The sequence below is a fragment of the Mus caroli genome, unplaced genomic scaffold, assembly GCF_978045245.1.
Source record: "Mus caroli unplaced genomic scaffold, Mus_caroli_1 scaffold_2, whole genome shotgun sequence".
Taxonomy (NCBI): Eukaryota; Metazoa; Chordata; class Mammalia; order Rodentia; family Muridae; genus Mus; species Mus caroli.
The window spans coordinates 108,721,577-108,744,880 of record NW_028227257.1 but is presented as its reverse complement, the minus strand read 5'-3'; the positions used below and the strand labels follow the sequence as shown (position 1 = coordinate 108,744,880).

Sequence of the window (23,304 nt, the reverse complement as noted above, 5' to 3'; positions counted from 1 at the left end):
TATATATAAACACCCCAGTCTCACATGTTACTGGTGGCTTTTTCTTTTTTTCCTGTCAGAAAACACACTGGATCAAGATCATACTTGGGAAGCCGGTACAATTTCTTGTTTGGAAGCAGGAAATGGGGTCTCAGTGGACGGTTTGCCTGCCAAGGCTGAAGAGGGGCCTGAGGGAGTGGTCTGGATGATGACATCAGAAGTCAGGAAATCCTGGCTCTTAATTTGGTCAGATACCGGCAGCTTCTCTTTACAATTCTGTAAATTTCAATGTCTGTGGATATAGGCTGAGAACAATGGCTTTTGCCTTGAGCAGATGTACCAGCTTCAGGTTTCTATAGATTGCTTTTTGTCTTCCTTGTTTTGCTTCTGAGACCGTCTCATGTAGCTTAGGCTGCCTTGTTACATAGCCAAGGATGACCTTGAATTCCCAATCTCCCTGCTCTCACCTTCTAAGAGCTAGGATTACAGACATGCTCCGCTATGCCCTGACTTTTTTTGAAACGAAAATGTGATATGGACATCAGTGAGCCAAGTTCTCTCCTTTGTCATCAGGGAATGCCCAGAAACGCATCATCTAATATAGAAATGTTTGGCCCCTTGCTTTTGGTCATGTGGTCTGGGACAGCAATGCCATTGTTGCAGGGACATGCCTAGCTAGCCAGTAGCCTGGCTCTGCACATTCTTTCCTCTTTGTTACTTGTTCCATGTAGTCCACACTGCAGAGCCCACTAAGCTGCCTCTCAATGTTCCATTAAGGTGCCTGCAGCAGAGAGCCATTAAATGCCCAGCGAGTGCTCAGTCACTCACGAGCACTTGCCTTCAAGTCACTTAAGAGGCTTGCCTTCCAGATTTTTTTTTAAATTTCTATTTTTGAGACAGGGTCTCTTAGAGCCCAAGTAGACTCACACTATCTACTGAAGGTAGCCTCAAACTCTGTTCCTCCTGTCTCCACCTCATGAGCCCTAGGGCTTGAGGCCTGTGTCTTACACCCAGCTTTAGATGCGAAGATTTTGAGGAAACATTAAGGTATAAAGTCTGATTTCTCTGCCCAATAGAATGTCCTTTTAGTAGCATAAGCTTCTTCAATATCCGCAGCAATATGCGTTATGAACATAAATCGCCCAAAGGTAATAGCAATGCATTTTCCCATTGGCAGTGAACAATGTGTCGTCACACAGTCTTCTCCTGACCAAACTGTAAAAAGAGAAAGATTCGGGAGGTGCTTGGAAAAGTCCTTCTGCTCTCGCCTATCTCTCCCACCAGGCCTCCTAGCCAGCAGCTCCCCTGAGCTGTTTGTTCTTCTGCGGCTGTGGTGCCAAGTTCAGTGTGCCTTGTTTCACCAAAGGCTGGCAAGTCGGAAACTGTCCAGCATCAGAGAGAAACACAAGTTTGTTGCTACTCAACCTAAGACACTGAGAAACTGTGATTTGACAGAGGCTGTTTGCAAGCTCCAGCCACAGACAACGGTTCCTCCTGTCCATATAGCATCAGTAAATGCCGCTCTAAGTGATCTCATTCCTATAGTCTCTGTGTTTAATGCCTGCAGCCCAAAGTCTCTCACTCCCTTTTGTTGTTGTTGTTGTTGTTTTTGCTTTTTTTTTTTTTTTCTTTGAGACAGGGTTTCCTTTGTATAGCCCTGGCTGTCCTGGAACTCACTTTGTAGACCAGGCTGGCCTCGAACTCAGAAATCCGCCTGCCTCTGCCTCCCTAGTGCTGGGATTAAAGGCGTACACCACCATGCCCAGCTTCTCACTTCCTTTGTTAAAGTGCTTTCAGCTCCTTCTTCGTTCTCACAGCCTCTGCTTTATTAAGTGAGTATTTAGGAGTAGATGTTGGACTACACATCTCCCATATATAATCTCATTTAATTCTCTCATAATCTGCTGAGGTGAGCATTCTGAACATTTTACAGTTTAGAATCCTGAGTTTTAGGGAGCTGGAGCAACAGGGCAAGGGTTAAGAGCTCTTCCTGCTCTTGTAGAAGACTGGGGTTTGGGTCCCAGCACCCATGTCAGGTGGCACACCTGTAACTCCAGTTCCTCAGAGATCTGGCACTCTCTTGTAGACCCCACAGACATCTCCACACATGCAGTGCACACACATACACTTAAGGAAGTATAAACTGAAGTCAGACATTTTCTCAAAAGAAACCGGGGCTGGAGAGATGGCTCAGTGGTTAGCACAAAGGTTGCTCTCCTGGAAGACCCAGGTTCAATTCCCAGCACCCACACAACAGTTCACCCCTGTCTGTAACTCCAGCTTCTGACACCCTCACACAGACATACCCGCAGGCAAAACACCAATGCACATAAAATAAAAATAAATTTTAAAACAGAAAAAAAAAAGAAAAGAGATGTGAGCGCTAGAGAAGTCATTTTTTCCAGGCCCGAGGTGGGCAGTGAGTGAGGTTATGCCCACTGAGGGATTCATAATTTGATGGAGTTACTTGGAGGCAATGGAATCCTGTGGGGGTGGGGACTACTCAGAAGAAGTGGGTCAGTGGGGACTTATCTCTGGAGCTACTTGTTCTGGACCCTTCTCTGTCCCACTTCTGGGTAGTCATGAAGTCCAAAAGCTCTGCTTCCCACATCCTTGCATCTCAATGCTCTGCTTCATCAGAGCCCAGAAACAATGTCTCCAATGGACTGAAGCCTCTACACCATAATAAACCAAGATAAACCCTTCATCAGGCTGTTTTGTTCGTTGTGTCACAGAGACAAGAGGCTGATGAACACAGATGATAATTTTTCCCTTTAATGAGTTAATTCCAAAATAACTCATTCTTAGCTTTTTCAAGATTGTACTGTGCAAGACACGGAATACCTAGGGCTTCGTGTTTTTTTTCTAATAATGAGTGTCTGGGCTGGATAACCAAGTTTGCCATGGCAGAGATCTCATCTCAGAGTTTAAGCTTTATAATTTTTTTCTGACTGGCAAATGTAGCTTCCTGGCTTAGAAAATTTCTCTGGAGGAAAAAAAAAAAAGACTCTCACCCTAAAATGGCACCATGAAATACTCTGCAGTCTACCCCATTTTAATGACCTCATTGTAAATGAATTAGAAACATTCAAGAGCAATTTACTTTAAAATAGATCTGGGTGTTAAAATAAGAGACAGCTGGCAGTGGGATTCTTCTGACCTCAACCAAAGAAACATTTGTCCCAGTCAGATACAATGTACAATAACTGATAAATAAGTAAACAACTTAACAAATAAATGACTTAACATATGAAATAACAAATAAAACAACTTAAAAATATTACAATTTGATATGGAAGAGAAAACTTCCTATCATTGAGAATAGCCTCATTTGAAACCATTCAATGTCCACTTTTCATTCATAAGACTATAACAGGGGCCAGGATGCCTAGCTCCTGAAGGCTCATGGGCAAGCCTGAGCCTGAGTGGAGGGTGTGACATTATGGACATATTATGCTTTATCAACTCGGTTAATTCCTTCTGTAGCGAGGTCCTGGGGAGGCAGGTCATTCCCACTGCACAGTTGAGAAAATGAAACAGCCGCATGGTTATAAGGCAGAGGCAGGATGTGAGGCAAGGACAAGGTCCCGCAGACCGGGCTAACCTCTGACACAGGACCTCTCTTTGAAGGGTTCCCAGGAAATGTAAGCCTGGGTTAAAATGTTTCACTGACGTGTAAGAATTTCTATGCTGCAGAAAAGCAGCAAATAGGATATTCTCTGATAGCAGAGTGATTCCAGTTCCCAGGAAACAGAAACTATATTGGATATGGCACAACTTCTTCGTCCTTCTCTCTGGGTGACCAGTACTTTAAAAATACTTGAAAACTCCCCTACTAATGGTGAGATATTAAATAAATAACATTTTTATTTGTCAAGTATACCGGTAAAACTAAGACACCAATAAAACTAAGAACTCCAAAACTCTCGTTCGAGTGAACATCTCTGCTCATAGCTCTCACTGCCTTTGCAGTGAAGATTTCCAGGATGTGAAAGTTTCTTCTGAGATAGTATAATTAGACTCTCATATTTCCTTTTGTTGTCTAAGCCTTTTTAGAGAAGAGGAGAGGTTGAGACAGGCTTATGCTAGGTAGCCCAGGTTGGCCTCCAACTCATGGGAATCTTCCTAAGCCTTCATTTAAATACAGTAGTTTTTCCAGGTAACTAAATTTACAAAGCCTCTTCTTGCAATGTGTATGTTTTCTATAGACGTGTACACAGACACATGCACACATGTACACATACACACACTCTGACTTGGGTGGTCAGTAAGCTTGTATCACCAGGTTTGAATTCTTACACCACTCTCTCCATCCATACACCTATTTATCTCTTTCTATCTCTGTCTCTTCTCTCTATATACCACAGGATGACCTGCCTGGGGTTGGTAGCATCCACAGTGGGCTCTACATCAATTAGCAACCAGTGGCAGATCTTTCTGTCTCAGCATTTTCCCAGGAAAACCGTGGGCTTTCCCTCCCTCTGTGTTTACCTCATAATTTTTAAGGGTCTCAGTTCCTTTCATCATCGGCCCCAGAGACTACAATGCTTCAGTGGGTACAGAACACCTTTTAACCTCCAGGTTATAATACACATCTGTAAAATATGCAGCTCAGTCTTATATGGAAATAATAACTGAGTCTCAAACAGACTGAAAAACGGGGAATAAACCAGGTAGTGGTGGCACATGCCTTCAATCCCAGCACTTGGGGTTACTGGGATCAGAGAGGCAGGATTTTGACCTCCAAATCTGAGGTCTATAGACCTGGTCTACAGGCTGAGTTCCAGGACAGCCAGGGCTACACAGAAAAAAACCCTATCTTCAAAACCAAAACCAACCAGACAGACAGACAAGAAAGAAAAATGGGAATTAGTGACACAGACACACACCTGTAACTGAAGTACTTGGTGGTGGCGTCATGAGGATAACGAGTTCAAGGTCATCTTCAACTGTCTATGGAGTTCAAGGCCCGCCTTGTGATTTCCATAGGAAGCAATGACAGTCTTCCAAGAGATTCTGTTAGGAGTCTGAGAGTTTGACTCAACACCAGGGATGTTTGGCTTCCTAGGCAGGAAACAGGTGGAAGATAGGCACAACAACTGATAGTTTCTCACCCAATACGGGGATATTCTGGAACAAGCGCCTTCTTCAGACCCGGTTTCATCTCTACAAGTACTGCTCGATTTGCACTGTGCATTTGTAATATTTAAATTTAATTTACTGTAATTTAAATGTCAACTTGAGGATTGAAATCAAGAAGGTAACAATGACCATTCACGTATCATCTGCCAATATGTCTAAGGAAGGGAACGACGGGTTCTCCACAGCCTAGAATTAGTCTTAGGAGGAGGAGGGATGTTCAGAATGGCCATTGGCTAATAGGACTTGAGCATGACCGGTCAGAGGGAGCAGTTGCAGTACAGGGCTTGGACTTGAGTGGAATCTGATGGATCTGGGACACATGCGCAGGGTTTGGCTGTTCAGCACAGCTTTTCTAACCAGTTCAGAAGTATTTCAGCAACATGGCAGCTACATCACTGGCTCCTGGCTGAGAACTACCTTGCGATGAAATGTTTAAATGTCAACTTGAGGATTGAAATCAAGAAGGTAACAATGACCTTGAGGTTCCTTATGTCCAACCATCATCAATTGGATCTGTCTCTCAGGGATAGTGGGTGCCATACATGAAAGAAGAAAACAGCTGTGAGTGACACCCACTAAAAATCACAGTGCTGATATCTGCTACCTCACTGGACGGTCATTTCGAACAGTTTCTCAACGTCCCTCAGAAGCGCTTGTTCAAACCGTGTGATCTTCAAGATTTCATGTGCATTTAGATCCATTATACCTCACCCTGGGGCAAGATGTGAGATTCCTGGTTGGTGGGAAGTGGCACATCTGCTGGGGACTCACTTTGGCAGCTGCTGCCACCTGTGAAGACCACACGTGATATTCACATAGCTTCTCTGAGCAGCTCCGGCTGTTCTCTTGGTACAGATGTAGAAGGACGCTTTGGGTCTCCCTTGGGACTGCACCCTGCTTCTATTTCCTATGCATGCCTGTTAGGTTCCATGGAAAGGCCTATCCGCCTTCAGGAGTGTACAGCCCACTGTGACTCTTACCCAGCTCTGGTCAGTTGGTCCTGACTTGTATAAAGAATTGGCTCAACACAACTAGAGGGAGCACACCACTAAGCAGTTTTCATCCATGGCCTCTGCTCCAGGTTCCCGTCCTGAGTTCTATTACCTGGAAATGTAAGATAAAGCAAACCCCTTTCTCCTCAGGTGGCTTTTGGTTAAAATATTAAATTACATCAATAGGAGACAGGGTAGAACAAAGCCCGTTCAGTAAGTTACTGAAAACCAAGACCCCATGCACAACATATATGCTTTTAAGAAGAAAATCGATTATTTTAACATATGTCAAAATGTTAACTTTTTTTTTCTATAGTAATAAATTGCTTCTTTATTGACATACATCGAGATCTAGCAGAGTGGCTACCTAATAACAACTGTAATTTGAAACATCTGCAACAACCAACTTTTCTGGAGAGAACAGTATTTTCTACTGATAATTGGGTTGTTGATACAGTCTCCTGCCTTTGTGGTTTACTGTCTACATTCATAAGGGAAAACATGCTAATCTAAATGTCAGAGGATAATAAAAAAAAAAAAAGTTTCACTAAAATGTATATTGTTTGTTCTCAACCAAGTTCTGAGCGTCCCTGAAGCAAGTTTTTCTATCCTAAAATAAACATGCCTCAAAAGCCAACACCTCCCTGGAAAGCCCCACCTTAGCGAAACTCAAGCCTTCAAGCCACCCACACGGACCTCTAGCTGTCTCTATCTATGCAGTTCTAACTAGACTAGGAAATTTAGGGTAAGAAAAGAGGACAATAGCTAAGCTCCAGGGCCCAAGATAGAAGGAATCAGTGTTCCCTACCTAGAGGTTCTTCCCACAAAAATCTGAGTTGACTTTTTTTTTTTTTAAACGCATCAGCACAGAGAAAGCCGCTTCCTAGGACTGAATGAAACAGTGTGTTTTTAAGTAGCACAGCACTACCGAAGTGTGTACTAGTGCAACGTTTTCGACGTTTGGGTCCCTGGGGAGCCAGCGAGAATGCAACATCAAGCCAACTCCAAGAGCTGGGCATAGTTAGGCGCGTCTTGAACCCTTGGAGAATGGATGTCTTTGCAAGTCAGCCCTATGCGGCCACATCGGCCCGCAGTTCAGTGACAGGTAGGAAGAAGCCTGGCTAGTCTTGCCGAGCTCCGAGACGCTTCCGGGCAGGTGGCGGGAAGGTGGGAGGGCTGTGGCGGGCGCGTCGCTGCGGGGCGGGACCCGCAGGGAAGGTGCGTGTGGCGGGCGGGGCCTCGGGAGGGGCGGGGAGGGGCGGGGCGGGGCGGGGCCGGAGTCCCCGTCACTCGATAAAACGCTTGAGAGTCTCCAGAGAACAACGGGCTCATTGAGCGGCAGCTAGCTGCGGGCGTGGGGGAGCGGCCGCACAGAGAGCGTGAGCCGGCCGGGGGTGGGGCCGCGCGCAGGGGCGACCGAGGCCAAGTGGCCGCAGCGGCGCGCCAGGCAGCCCAGCCCCGGCCCCGAGCCCGCGCGCACAGAGGTCGCAGCAGCTCCGCGGGTCCCTCCCACCGCGCGCGCCCATGGCGGTCGCGGGCCAGTTGTGCCTGCTCTACCTGTCCGCGGGGCTTCTAGCCCGGCTGGGCATAGCCTTCAACCTGGACACCCGCGAGGACAACGTGATCCGGAAATCGGGGGATCCCGGGAGCCTCTTCGGCTTCTCGCTCGCCATGCACTGGCAGTTGCAGCCGGAGGACAAGCGGCTGTGAGTTCCCCGACTCTTCCCATCCCCACCGGGGCGCCGCGCTGCGCCAGGGAGAGCGAGGGCGCGCCCTGCTGCCGCCCGTCCCGCGTGCCTTGAGCCTATCCGCGGGCTGGCCCAGCTCGGCTCTGCTCTGCCCTGGCCTTCCCTACCTTGCCCTGCCCTGCCCTGCCGGCTCGCACTTCTTCGGCCCAAGACTTGAGAGATCCGGGCCCGCCGCGCCCTGCACCCGGCGCCTCCTAGGAGCGAGGAGAGCCGAAGGGACAAACCCCGGGCACGGGCCCGGGAGACTTGACTTTCCCCCTCCCCTGAAGTGCTTTCCGCGGTTCTCCACTTCGGGCTTAGTTTGCAGGGACCCCGGCAGGTGGCACGCTTTGCTGAGCTTCACGTGTGCACTAGGGACAGTGATGGGACGCAGGGTTGCGGGAAGTCTTCCAGGGAGATGCAGGCCTTTCTCAAACTCACCGACCGTCTGATCCCCTCCCTCGTTCGCGCGCCCCGTGGAAGTTGGGAAGCCACTTTTTGCTGTCCCGTATGACTTTCCCTGCAGAGTGGGCTCTCCTGCAGGAGATACTTTAACATGCTTCTTAAAAAGCACCTGTTCCTCAGGACTAGATCAGCTGTGAAAACAGGCTTCTTCCAGTCGGTGTGCTAGCTCCCCCTCCCAGCTCCCTGATAGATCAGCAACACTCAAGGATCCTCCGGCCCCAGTGCTGGGTGGGCCTCACGGAGGAGTTAGTGCAAAGTGCCCCTTCTAGGAGGGACTTAGAAAAGAAGGTTCGGAAGTGACAGTCATCCTTCCAAGTGTTTCTTCCAGGAGAAAGCGACTGGCTCTGCCTTTTAAACAGTGTTGGCTCCCACATGACCCAGTTCTTTGATTGGGGAAGATTTTCTCGAGCTTAGTCGCCCAGTCGCAGTGGGGTTACATTCTTGATCCATGCTCATTCCCACAACAAAAGGTCCTCCTCCCCACCCAGGTCTTGAGTTGAACCCAGGTCCTTCCAGGACCAGCAGACCGGAGAGAACAGAGTGCAGCCAAGGGGAAAGGAGAGGCCAGAATTATTTTAAACTGGAGAAAACTCCCTTTTCGGATATTTAACAACTTTGGGGTTTGTGCATATTGTGGACTTCAAAATCTTAAGGTCAGATTTTTCTGATACCACCTGCTAGGTGAAGCAGAAGTCTGTTGTGGGAGGGATAGTCCCGGGCAGGGAGGGGGTCAGACTCTGCAGGCGTGGCATTCTCCCGAAAATACTTGTTGGTCAGCTGTAAATCTGAAGTGAGAGGTTTTTTGTTGTTGTTGTTTTTGCAACTCAAGAGGATGACATTTCAAATCTCAAACACTATTGGAGAAACACATACATTTACCCACGGAGGATTTGAACTTAGTATAGAAGTGACTGTGGGCCAACAGAGGGAAAACATTCTTTGCCTTTATTTAGCATTCTGTCTGTATCAGACCACAGAGATTGGCTTCCTGGATGGACATGTCCAAGCAGATATTATAATGGGGGGAAACTGGGGTAAGAAATGTCCTGGGGACAGTGATTTCAAATTGTGCCTTTAGCCAGGAATCTCTGTTGTCATTAAGGTGAGCAGCCTTGGGCCTGCTAAAACTTGTCACTACCGCAGGGCTTCTCTGCTATTACAGCTGCTACAGGTCCTCCTAAGACAAGTTCTGGTGCCATAGAGCAGGGTTTCTCAAACTGTGGGTTGTGACCCCTTAACAGAGGTTACATATCAGATACCCTGCATATCAGATATCAATATTACGATTTATAAGAGTAGCAATATTGGTTATGAAGTAGCAATGAAATAATTTTATGGTGTGTGTGTGTGGGGGGGGGGGTCATGGTGTATGTGTGTGGGATCACCACAGCATGAAGAACTGTGTTAAAGGGTCGCAGTGTTAGGAGGGTTGAGAACCACTGTTGTAGAGGACGACAGATGGGAGTACCAGGTCAGACCCTCAGATGAGAAGAGACCCATGGCAAGGGGTACTGGGCCACACCCTAGAGCCCAGAGGCAGAATCTGCATCCCAGGAGGCTGTGGGTTCACCTTGTGATAAACTCTCCCAGGTTCAGGAATAGCATCAATCCTCTGACAGAGAAGGATGTGGGTGTCAGTGCTAGCCAGCGAGACCGATGGGACTCTGGGCCCGGTTTCCAAACTCAGTGACAGCATCTCAGGCACCTGGGGATAGACAGCTGAGCTTAGGTTTCTTGGCCATTGGCACTGATAACCATTTGCTTCGAGCTGTGGTTTCTTCACCTGTACAGTGGAGGTGTTTCTGGGTTGTTGTGAAGATTAAAAGAACACGCAAACTGCTTAGTGTCTGCCTGGTCTGCCCAGCATGGACACCTGTTGGCTAAATGGAAGCTGTTGATAGCGATGCATTTAAAAGTAGAATCTCTAGGCCTACAGTGTTGGATGCCAGCTGCCATACAGGTGTGGTACGCGTTGGCCTCACATTAAAACCGAAGGCTCTTGTTTTAAATTAATATCCTGAACTCTCAGTCACACTTATGAACACCAAAGCAGCTAAACTTTACTCCGCCTTAGATTCACTGCGGAAGCAAACTTCTTGAACTTATGACTTTGAGGCAGAAGATAGGTGGACGGGTGTATAAGATAAATGCACAGCTATAGAGAATGTATCATAACATAAGGCCTGGTCTCTCTTTCTTCCTTTCTATTTATTTATTTATTTTGGATTTTAAACTTTCTATAATGCCATCTATATATTCAGTAATAGCTTTAGTTAAGATTTTATAGGGAGTGATACTGTGTCTGAGAGCCCCCAAAACACACTGGATATTGCTGATATTTGGGGACTGTCACATTGGATTAGGCACTTTAAACTTTATCCATGTTTCCCGGAGATAAATTACATAAGACTCCAGCAATTATTAAGCAGACAGCTGAGTGACTGAGGTTGGGTTATAAGCACTTTAATCCTCCGTCTCCTTGGTAGGTGGGGCCCATTCATCTCTAGCTGTGGAAGGTACGAGGTGATGACTGAATAGAATCTATCCTGTGACTCACTCACTTGGCTCTCTTCTGGGCAAGGATGGATCTGTGTATGATCACCTGGGAGGAGCTGCGTTCATGGAGAGAGGCCTGCTTCACTCCTAGTCTTCATTTTCTCCTTTTGGGTTGTTCGTTTGTTTATTTGGTCTCCTCCATATTGTCTGAGCGCATCCCAGGCTTGCTGTTCTCTCCTCACTTGGATGCTTGTTGACTGTTGGGACTTAATCGTCGGATGTAGCTGGAGATCACGCAGTCCATTCTACCCCTTCGTAGATGGAGAAACAGGAGCTGAAGGTCATGAAATGTCTTACCCGAAGCCTTCCAGCTACTTAGGCAGAATCTTAATCAAGATCTGGTTGTGAAGGTGGTATTTCTGGCTCTCGCCTGTGCTCTTTTTGTAAGAGGAAACCTCAGAAACGACCTTCAGATGTGGAGGCATTGGCAAGCTGCTGAGTTCTGGAAATGTATTACAGTGTGTTGATTCATTGAACTGCTTCCCATATAGGTCAGGGCTATCTATTTAAGTATCAGTACATGGACTCTCTTCCTATTTACCCTCATCCCAACTGGCTATGGATCAAGCTCCTTCTAACAGCTAAAGGATGCTACGTGACGGCCTCTCTCCAGGGGTCAGAGGATGTGCACCCAGGCATTTGTTTCCTTGATCTCATTCCTCCAACAGAGTGAGTGCCGAGTGGCTTGGGGCCATCTTCTAAGAACTGCTGTGTCACCTTGAGTCCCAAGAGGAGGGAGAAGAAACCGCAGTAGGCAAAGGAGACTCAGAAGACATATTAGGAACAATACGCTACCATTTAAGAGTTTACAGTTTGGAAGTACTGGCATTCTATGGTAGGTGGCCCCAAGGACCTGGATTTAACATATTTCTGTGACCAATATGGCAGTGAATTCTGTGTTTTAAATAGCAACAGTGGAGCTAAAACAAAAATAGTTATTTGCTCCCAGGTGTGCATGAAACACTGAGTTGTGCTGAGTCAGCTCATCTTTTTAAAAAAACAACAAGCAAACAAACAAAAAAAAAACCCTTCAATTCCAAGAACTAGCCTACCTTAGAGCAATTTCTTCATCCCTTGAATGCAGGCAGCACATGTCTGGCAGTTCTGAGGTTTAAGCTTTATTCATCTTCAGGGGGTGATGTAATCTCTAACTGGGTTATAGGTTCTGTGAGGGCAGGGACCTTAGGCTCCTATTTGCAGACAGCACCTAGCTACACTCTCCAGATACAAAGGGGTCAAATCATACACTCAGTTTCACTTCTGAAATCAACTGTTCTCGCTGAATGGGTGGGTGGGTCGGGGTACTCTGCTTTGCCATTTCTTGCTGGGGGGGGGGGAGGGAGGGGTTCTGGGTCAGCAGTCCCTAGGGAAAGGGAAGCTACAGGAATGATGCAAAGAGACATGGAAGTTCTTGGTTTTTGAATATAGTGACCAAGTCCCAGCTAAGGGACGTGTGTGTGTGTGTGTGTGTGTGTGTGTGAGAGAGAGAGATTTTTTTTTTCAATTACACTTGCCTTTTGCCCTGAAGGCAGACTTTAGAACTTAACCTCCAAAGACAAGCTACCCTGAGCTGCAGTGGCTACACAGGATTTCCCAAGTGGCCTGGTTGTATGAGTCTAGCCAGAGACAGAACCAGAACCAAGCTCCCGAAAATAACTGGGAACCCAATGGGAATGCATGTGGGGGTACTTGGGAATTGATGGTGAAGATAATAAGTGGTCTTGTGTAGACATACATTTTTTGCAACCTAATTTAAATAGGGTTCAACCACCCAACAGAGGTAGTGGAAGAGAAAAGTTACTAGGATATGGGAGAAGTGGACCTGTTCAGCAGTGGTTCTTTGGGGATGAGCCCAACCTTCTTTGGCAGCAGTTCAGTCCCATAGCAAACACCAAATACGAATCAGCAGCTGCCAACCGGTCCTCTAGGTAGGCAGACACCAGGCACGAACCAGCAACTGTAGTTCAATCCTGAAGAAACCACCAGGCTCACCCACCGACCTAAGGCAAGGTCGCAGAGGCAGCAAGCTGTCGCAGGAACCTCTAGAGCAGTGCTTGGGCGAGTTTCTCTCAGTGGCGGTGTTATCACAAGTTGAGCTCAACAACGCTATGTAGGGCGAACCAATTCATGTGTGTCTTTATCGAAGAATACCGAGGTAGAGCAAACCAAAGTTCAGTGCTGGTCTCCCACTGTCTGTGGGGTCATTCATATTTATACTCCTTCATCAAGCGTCTTTCACGTGTTTGCTATGTCCAAACATCTTTCACCTGTGTCTACTTTAGGAAAACATCCTTTCACCTGTGTACCCCAGCAAAACATCCTTTGACATAACTGACTTTCCAAAGAACTAGAAGTTCCCACTTCATTCTTGGTTATGTTTAACTTCTTAGACACACTGTTGACTGCCTACTTAATCCTTGTGGGGGGCCCAAGAGTCAGAGAATGGGCATCTTGGGGTTGGTTGACACTGCTCTGACAGGCTCTGAGATGAATGGGAGGACTGTATGCTATGAGAATGGTGTATGTGGCCAGCTCGGTCCCCACTGTATCTTCCTTGTGGGTTTGGGTACACCCCCTAGAATCAAATAACTTGATCATTTGGAAGGAACTTAGTGGTTTTTCAATGTCTGCTCATCAAGGTAACTCCTGGGGGCTCTTCCATACAAAGTAGTCTCCTGAGGTTGTCCCATATCAGTGGCCTCAATTTCCATACCTGTGACCCCAGAGTCTGCTCCCACAGAGCTCTGGGTTTGAACTAGAGACACATCCCTCATGTATTTGAAGGTAAGTTTGTGAGGTGCTGGGGAAGAACCGAGCCCAGGCTAGACGGAATCATTCCCTTTGCTATCCATGGCTTTGTGTAGGACATGAGCACCTTACACTGGTTCTGGCCAGAGGAAACACATTTGTGTTTGTTAAATAAACCTGGAAACCCAGGTTGTGAAAGGTGAGTGTGACAAGTTGGTCTTAATTCTACACCTCGGGGAGATGAGTGTGCATCCTTTGGGCTTTGGTTTGGCTAGTGTTGATGTGTTCATTTCCCTTTCCTTGGGTACAGCAGTTACCATGCACTAGATGGATTGTTTTTCTCAGAAGAGCTATCTTGTAACTTTGAAGCAGTCAGTAAATCCCTGTGAGGTCTCAGTATCCCTGAGAGCTGAGTGGGCAGATGTGTGGAGAGGCATGAAGGGCTCCAGCACAGCCAGGTTGACTGCAGAGAAACACCCTTGGAGGGCAACAGGGGTGGGGCACATTAGTGAGAATTGCCAGCTGTCCGATGACCGGGATTTGTCCAGCCTCTGATTGTGAAAGCCCCTCTCTGTTTGGGGTGGGGGTCCTGAGCCATTTATACTCTTCCTTGCCAGAGCTGGTTTACGTTTCAGAGTCCTTCACGTTTATCAAATGCTTGATGGGAACGAACTTGCGCAAACATTGCATCTAATTGTTGTCAACCCAGGGTTGAAGGATGCACGGGAAGGTGAGGAAGCTGCCTTTTCTGAGGCTTGTTTACCTGACTTTGGCGTTTGTGAGCAGCGATCTCTTAGAACTTAGAGGCTGATTGTGAATGAGTTACCCATGGAGGCACAGGTAGTTGGGACCTGTTCTTACTTAGTGCCTGTCTACCTAGTTGCAGGATGGGGTTGCCAGCGTTTCATCTGCTGCTGTCTGGGTCTTCTGTTTACATCAGCAAGGGAAGATAAATCGACCTGGTGTTCCTGTGCCGATGTGTTCCCAGGACAGCGGCTTTCATGGGAGCAGGCCCTCCCCACCTCACCCTCACCTGTGTCCTCGTGTCTGACTCTCCGGCCATGTGGTTAAATCCCTAACTGACACATGGCAAGACTGCCAAGGAAACTGCCTAGTTAGGAAGGTAATTAACCTAGGAAGTTAATTAAGAAAGAAGCCGGGCGTGGTGGCACACGCCTTTAATCCTAGCACTCGGGAGGCAGAGGCAGGCGGATTTCTGAGTTCGAGGCCAGCCTGGTCTACGAAGTGAGTTCCAGGACAGCCAGGGCTACACAGAGAAACCCTGTCTCGAAAAAAAAAGAAAGAGAACTGTTCTGCACTCAGGGTGTAAGGAGACATACCACTAAAGGTGTGTGCAGAGGGCCAGAGCAGGGGATGGGACCCAGGAGGGCTGTTTGCATGCTTATCTATCAACCAGGTGGCTCTATTTTCATGTCCTGCAATCTGAAACTTCAGAAAAAGCAAACAAACCCACATCAGATACAGTATAAGAAAAGCGCTTTAGAGAAATACACGTTTGAGCCTAAGAGAGTAAAAGGAAAAGCAGTCAGTCCATTGGTAATCTGAGAAGGATGCTTGGGCGAGCAAGCTACGTGGAGAGCAGGCACTGAACGAAGCACCGAAGCACCGGGAGTTGCCTGTTTACTAAATCTGCTTGCTTTGCTTGCTGATACCCAGGTCACGGTGGTTTCTTCTTGTTGACAAGCCTATTCATTGGTACTTGGATTGTCTTAATTATCTCTGCGCTGGGTGTCCTACAGACAGGATAAGCACTTCAGACCTAGAGGGTAGGATGTTACGACTCCTTAGCCAGGCACCTACTTTGCCTTTCTCTTCAGGACGTGCTGCCGTTGATTAAGATCAGTCTTTAGGTTTCTTCTAACTCATGATAGAAAGTGAACGAGAGGCCCACAGTCACATGACTTACAGGCAGCCATGTGGAACGTGGGTTTGAGTGTGAGGCTCTTCTGTTAATGCTTTTCGCTGAAGTGAAGCCTCTCTGCTGCTAATAAATCTGTCAGATCTTGGCCTGGCCTACTACTTAGAGGGAATACAGTGCTTGCTTCTGTACAATGAAGGTGTTGAAGCAATTTTCCAAAACTACCAAAAGATTGAAGATAGGAGAAAATTTTGGGCTTTTGGGCATTTACCATCCAAACTGTACCACTCAGGCTGATGAAGAGGCCTTACATGAGGTTGGACATACAGAGATGGCTTGAACTCTTCTGAGCTCTTCTAGAGAGGCTCAAGAGCAGAAGTGTTTCCAGAAATGGATACTCCAAAGGTCAGCAGAACGTCACCTCTTAGATAAATGAGAGGCGCCCTGATACCAAGGACATGGTAAGGTCATCTCAGATTCCTGTGAGATAAGGCTGCTTAGAAAGAAAAGCCTTTTCAAATGCACTGTGTTTACAAAGGGCCTAGGCTGCTGCTGAGAAAGAAGTGTGGGGCTGAAGAGGTATCCTACCACTCAGTGGGTATATCCAAGAGGGAAGCAGGAGCGATGTTGGTCCATCTCTCTTACTCATATACATACACACACGCACACACACAAACACACTCTTTCACAGTCACACTACACACACACACACATACACACAGAGTCCCCTTGGCTTAGCAGAAGACTGAAGAAATTTTTCAGTGCCCCAGGATAAGAAAATGAGGTCATTTGTATGTGTATCAACATATGTATTGATTCTCCTTTGTTTCCTGATTCAGTCTAAAAGACATAGGGATGTTTAATCTTTATTTGGACATTAGAATGGAATATGCCCTGGACCTGTCAGAGAAATCATAGCCAGCCTGTGCTGGTTTTCCTGTAGCTGTGGTTCACTGAATACACAGTCACTACAAACTCAGTGTGTTTCAGGCACTGTTCTAGTGATGGAGATACTACAGCAAATAAAATAGACAAAAATCTGTCTTCTCATGGAGAAGATAAACAATAGACAACATACATAGGTGTTTTATGGTAGGTGACAATAAATGATAAAGTGGAGAACGGGGGTTAGGAATGGTGGGGGTAGGGCTAGGGAATGGTTGGCAGTAGGTCAGTCCCGCATAATTTCATTGAGAAGCGGATGCTAGAAAGAATAGCTTGGAAGGGTGGAGGGTTGGGGACTCGGGGGAAAGGGGGGGGCACACGCTGAGGCACGTGTCTGACATGCTCAGAAAAAGTCAGGGGACCAGGAGTCTGCTTGGAAGCCTCTACTCTTGTAAAGTAAGAAGCCATTTAGCACTGCGAGGAAGGTTTTAAATGATCCTCTCTGGCTGCTACCTTGAGTATGTTCTTGGTGAAATAGAGGATGAAGAAGGGCGTGGCTGCACACACCTGTAATCCCAGCTCTCAGGAGGTAGAAGCAGGAGCTTCTCTAGTTCACAGGGAGCCTGGGCTACGTAGTTCCTGATTCAAAACAACAACAACAAAAAACAACAATGGAAAGAGATAATGCTGATTAGGAGGGGTCTGCAGTAATACACAAGAGATGAAAGTTTGAACCGGCCTCTTAGCAGTGAAGACAGAGACAGTTGGAGCTGAGCAGAGCGGTACATCCCTGTAATCCTAGCACTCAGCAGGCTGAAGCAGGAGGATTGCAGATTTGCAGCCAGCTTGGCAAGAAAACAAGAACAAGTGGGTGGGTTCTTGCTACAAGTTGGGTTTCATGTGGACAGTATGTAAATAGAAACACAGATGCGGGGGTGGGGGGGGGGACTGTACCCCAGGTTTGTGAGCAGATGGGAGAGTGTGGTTGTGTAAAGGTGTGGGGAGGATGGAGACGGGACGGATTTGCAGGTCAGAATGGGAGTTGAGATTTCTAGACAAGCATATGTAGTTACTGGTAGGCAGTTGAATGACTGAAGTTCGGGTAGGTTTGGGTGGTGGCCAGCTAGAGCAGGTCTGAGAGAGCCAGGTGACCCCAGGCAGCAGTACTAGAGGTTTGCTCTACAGGGGAGCAGAGCTGTGTGGCCTTAGGGAAATGGCATCGGAGGGGCTTTTGCTTGTTTTGTTTTGAGAACCTAGTGAGCAGGTTTGTTGAGGACGGTTCAGAAGACAAGGAAAGTTCAGGCAGGGAGGCCAGGTTGCAGGCTGATGTCTGCCAGCAGGGGATTGCTCAGTGGTTGGGGGACTTGGCCTTGTAATTGGAACACCCGTGGCTTCTCGTAATAAGAAAGGAGAAAGGCACAGGGGCAGGTAGGTGGAGAGGGGTCTTGGAGGCATGGGATTTCGCCGGCAGATAGTCCTTGAGCCTGGTTACTCTATACTTAACATGGAAGCTTGCCTGGTGTGTTGGGAGGATTCTGTCAATTTGATACAGACCTAGACATATCTGGAAAGAAAGAAATCTCAACTGAGGAATTGCCTCCATCAGACTGCCCTATAAGCAAGTCTATAGGGCATTTTCTTGATTAATGAGGGAGGGTCCTCACTGTGGGCAGTGCCACCCGTGGCCAGGCGGTCCTGATTTGTATAAGCAAGCCAATAAGCCTTGTTTCTCCATGGCTTCTGCTTTAGTTCCTGCCTCCAGGTTTCTGTCTTGAGTTCTTGCCCTGTATAATGGAAGACAACAGTAAACTGAAAGAGACCCTCAAGTTACTTTTGGTCTTTATCATAGCAATAGAGGGCAAACTAGGACCCTGATAAGAGTAAACCCACTCTGCAGAGGCTGATAGACAGAGACTCAGTTCTAGTTCCTCGACCTTCTGTTGGGTTCTCTTGACTTGTCTCCAATCAGTTGTAGTCCTGGTCACATTGCCTCTAGAATTGTTAATACTGGAGCTCTGCATACAGGTTCTGTCCTGTCCAGCGAACAATAGTCCTTCTAGAGGGGGAGGCTTTGGGGATGAAGGTAAAGGTTATGTTGCCTGTGTAGGGTTATAGATAAAGTTGGAAGGAGTTCACAGGCAGATGGCACCATTGCAGTGTCTGCATGAAGGGAGCATAGGACTCGGAAGATGAAGAAATAGGAACGCATTAAACATGTTTGCAGGGCTTCATTTGTCTATGCTATATTTAAGCTACGGAGAGCCGCAGCTTTCGTTGTGCTGAATTCCTACCAGACTCATTTGCGGTGCAGGGAGAATTTGTCCTGAATGGAGGTAGGCTGTAGTCAGAGAGTCTGGCACTGTACAGTCTGCATGATTCCTTCAAGCTGAGGTGGTACAGTGGTGGGCACATAACCATGCATTGTGGAAGTGAGTATGGTACTCTTTTGTGGCCAGGCCTTGCTTCCTGAGCTACATGGCCCCGTTTGTAACCAATTTAGCCAACACTTATTGCTGCTTAGGACACTGAAAACCTACCCTGCCCCAGTTAGGGGGACTGAATTCATTCTGTTCTTTTAAAGTGGCTTGTGACCTTGCTGACCTGTCAGAGAGGTGGAAAATGAGGACAAATCTGCACTTTGGTTCTGTTTTGCTATCATTTTCTTTTCTTTTTTTTTTTTTTTTTTTTGTTGTTGTTGTTGTTTTTTCGAGACAAGGTTTCTCTGTATAGCCCTGGCTGTCCTGGAACTCACTCTGTAGACCAGGCTGGCCTTCAACTCAGAAATCCACCTGCCTTCTTTTTTTTTCAAGACAGTGTCCTACTGTGTATTCCTGTCAGTCCTGGAACTCGCTCTGTAGAGCAGGCTGGCCTTGAACTCAGAGATCTGCTTGCCTCTGCCTCTTGAATGCTAGGATTAAAGGCATGGCCACCACAGCCAGCCACCTCCTGTCATTTTCAATCTCTTTATTGAAATAATGGCATGGGCCTTCAGTAATCTAACAAGAGATAATCTCTTTGAATTACATAAAAATGAATAATCAGGATATCAGCATCCGTTCTCCTGGGTATGACACAAAATATGGAACATCTTCCTGAAGTGGCGTGGTGGCTTGTTGGTTTTAAGTTTTTAAACCCTGTATCGTTACAGTGCAGGAAGGACTGTGTGAATTTCTAAATGTGAAACATGAAGCTTTTAGTGACATTTCCTGACACTCACTCTCTGCTGTTACCCGTACATGTTCACCTATCCTCATCACCTCAACCATTTAGCGTTTTTATGAAATGATTTGAGAAGCACCGTCCAGTGTAACCTTTTCTGAAGACAGAAGACTAAGACCCCTCCCCACCAAAGCCAGTGAGCGGCAGGAGGTAGTAATGAGCCCTAAAGCCAGTTGCCTGAAGCCTCATCCACCTGACCCACTGCCTGCCTTCCGATGGAGTAGCCAATCTTTAGAATTAAAGCTAGGCTCTCTGATCATACCTTTAGAGTAATATCCTAGCTTTGAAAAATGTCCCCACACGGTGGCCTAAAACAGAGTGCAGGCACACAGGCGGATCTCCTTTTCTCTCCTCTGCTGATTGGCACTTTGCTGAGTGGCGGGATTCCTTGGGCTCGCACTTGTCAGCCTCTGCTAGTATGGAGTGTTTGCACAGAAGAGAACACTGTCCGCTTGCCCTGCCCAAATCCCTTGTGTATGAAGGGTACTCTGAAAGTGTGTCCTGGGGAGATATGGTCACTCTTAGTTTGTGGCCCCGAAAAGAACAGGCATTTCTAAGGCTCTTTGAGTTGATTTAATTCCTCATCTACATCCGTGGCTCCTAGGGAGTAGGAATGGGATGACAGGTCTTTGGAATGATCCTTATACGCTAGTTAAAACGATAAAATGAACCTTAGGACTAAAAGTTCCTCACCTTAACTATTTTAAGTACAGTTTGTTAGTGTCAAGTGTATTCACACTGTTGTATAGTTCATGTGTATTTGGGTGTGCATGCGTGCGCACGCGCAAGCGCGCGCGCGCGCGCGCGCGCGCGCGCGCACACACACACACACACACACACACACACACACACACACGGTGTATGTATATGTGCAGATATGTGTGCCTGTGGATGTGTGTGTAGAGAACAAAAGTTGCTGTGGGTGTCTTCTGTTCCTTTCTACCTTATGTTTTGAGTCTAGGTCTTTCTGAATATGGAGTTCACCGTTTAATCCAGACTAGCTAGCATCAAGGACCTGTCGTCTGCACTCCCCTACTGCTGCTGGAATCCATAGCACCTGGCTCCTATGTGAGCGCTGGGTATCGGGACCCGGGTTCTCATGACTGAGCAGCAAGCACTTTACCCACTGAGCCATCTCCCAGGTCCCCACCCTGGTACTTCTTGTTCTGTGTTGTTTAGAAATGATAAATAACCATAAGGTATTGGCAAGCTAAACTTTGATTGAGCACAGGGTGTTGAATTACTTATTATCTGCTGCTGTGTCTGACGTAGTGGCAGTGCAGTTACACATAATGCGTTTACGATAGAAGTTGGAATTCAGTCTCATGCTTGACAGTGCGTTCTGCCAAGCTGATGAAGGTACTGGTTGGCGTCTCCAGCTGTGTATCTGGTCCTTCCTGTGGAGGACACCAGCATCCTTTGAGAAGCTAGAAGATTTTTGTCTTGACAAGTTTTTAATTGTGTTAAAGAGAAAACTGCGCTGATAAAAAGCCTAGCCATGGGGCTGGCGAGATGGCTCAGTGGTTAAGAGCACTGACTGCTATTCCCGAGGTCCTGAGTTCAAGTCCCAGCAACCACATGGTGGCTCACAACCACCCGTAATGAGCTCTGACTCCCTCTTTTGGTGTGTCTGAAGACAGCTACCGTGTACTTACATATACTAATAAAAAAAGCTTAAAAAAAAAAAAAAAAAGAAAGAAAAAGCCGGGCGTGGTGGTGCACGCCTTTATTTAAAAAAAAAAAAAAAAAAAAAGCCTAGCCATCGTAGCTGGCTTTAAAATGAAACTGAGAGTGTTTTTAGTCGCACACTGAGTACCTGAGCTAGGTGCAATGTGACAGGGACGCATTTAGGGATCAGAGGTCGAGAGAAAGTACCTATTTCTTCCGGGATTGCCATTTGTACTGGCAGCTGTCCCTCAATAAGGCCATCTTTAGATTGTCTAGCAAGTGCTTCTCTTACCAGCCCCACCCTACTTCCTGTAGGCTGTGTTCTTTTATTACCTGGGAGGAGCTCGCATGCTCTCTCTCTCTCTCTCTTTCTTTTTTTTTTTGTCCGTGGGTTCTCAGGGGCTGATTTCTCAGAAGCTGTTGGGATCTGTCTGGAAAAAACATTGCGGGTTCCTAATGTGAGGAACTCGGAAGACAGACTGGGCTCCAGCTTCTCTGTGTTTTCTTAGAACCTTGACTTGGAGCTTGACATTTGCTGCCCGTCAGCATGCCCCGGGGTGTCCTGTTGTACACTGAGCAGGCATACTCTAGCACTGTAGCTGACCATGCTTTGGGGGAATCTTGTTGCCATTAGAATTATTTACCACCTGGCACCTGTGGGTGAACTTGGGGTCGGCTCTAAAGTGGAATCACTGCCCTTGTTTTATAGATGAAGAACTGGGGGCTTAAGATTTTTCTGAAGCCATTGCTCTAGCTTCCGACAGACAGACTGAACTGTTCTCACAAGCCCCTCACATTCAGAGTTCTCCCTGTTGTACTTCCCACTCAGGCCCCTACCCCACCCTCACTCCCGAGCAGAGACACACGTAGCCTCTGTGCTTGTCTTTATAAAATGTCACTGTACATTTAAGCAGATCTGTCCAAGCCCCAATCCTCTTCTCTCTCCTTGAGAGTTACGGGGGCGACAGGCGTTTCTTACTTAGGAGCTAGGCTAGGATTTGCCTCAGAATGAGAAATGCAGAAGTCCCAAGTGTGTCCCGTTGGTCCCATGCCCTCTGATACTTTTCTGATCAGGGAGTCCTCCCCTCCCCTCATGGCTTTAGATTGGATCAAAGGTGAGGCCTGACTCAGGAGGTGACTCACCCTGTGCTCAGTAAAGTCAGCTCCTCCTGTGGGAAGTGATGACCTAGGCAGCTTGGACAGTATCCACGGTTTTCAGAGACAACCTTAGGAGCCCACAGAGACGCTCTTGCCAAGCTTCAGCTCCCTGAGCTGTCTGACTCTCCTGTAAGGGGGAGGTGAGGGACCACAGTTGAGCTGCTCTGCGGAGTGCTCCTGGGGACCTCCGACTTAGAACTCAGGACTGGGCTCCTCTCTTCACTGCTGGGTTGTGCTGTGCCTCGCTTGACTGCAGCACAGCATCATCGGAACGCCTGCCTCTTAAAGCATCAACATTTATTTTCTCAGTATCTTTCAAACTGTGCTTTGCAGGTGTGCTTCACTGTTAGGGCCAGGCTGTCGGCACCCAGTGCCTGTGCAGAGTAGGGGTGTTTTTATGTGCTCTTAGTGGGTTGTCATGCCTCTGGGATGGATGGCCCAGAGGCGTTAATCTTTGACTCTTTTTTTTGCTTGTAGTTGACTCAATGGAGATGGCAAGTGTAAGCCTGTCTCATTCAATTATAAGGTTTACTTCCACGGCCTGCTCTGTTTTCTTTGCAAGATTTCCAGTGACTCATGTCTGTTGACTGACAGTGTATTTTAAATTACATTTTTAATGTATTATAGTTGTATGGCACAAAGAGTTTATAAGGTGAAAGTCACACTCCGGTGCTTGGTGTACGGTAGCCCTGCTGGTCCTAGAGGAGGCCATTGTTCTGCCAGTTTCCTGTAAAGGAACAAAACAAAACAAAACAAACCATGGTTTGGATGTGGTGTGTCCCCAAGGGTACTTGTATTGAGAGTGTGGTCCTCTGCAGGTCGATCAGGTATTATCTCACGGGATCATTACAGCACCCACTAAGACATTGAGATCATTTCATACAGT

The 23,304-nt window shown here is 47.1% G+C and overlaps 1 protein-coding gene across 2 annotated transcripts in view; it reads left to right on the top strand.

Annotated features, from left to right (window-relative positions):
* Positions 1-7,434: 7,434 nt before the first annotated feature.
* Itga6 (integrin subunit alpha 6) overlaps positions 7,435-23,304 on the top strand; it is a 73,627-nt gene continuing 57,757 nt past the window's right edge. For both annotated transcript variants that reach the window (XM_021151742.3, XM_029473910.2), the window contains exon 1: positions 7,435-7,819. In XM_021151742.3, coding sequence (XP_021007401.2) covers positions 7,638-7,819 — 182 coding nt within the window. In that variant the 5' untranslated portion in view covers positions 7,435-7,637. The remainder of the gene's footprint in view (positions 7,820-23,304) is intronic.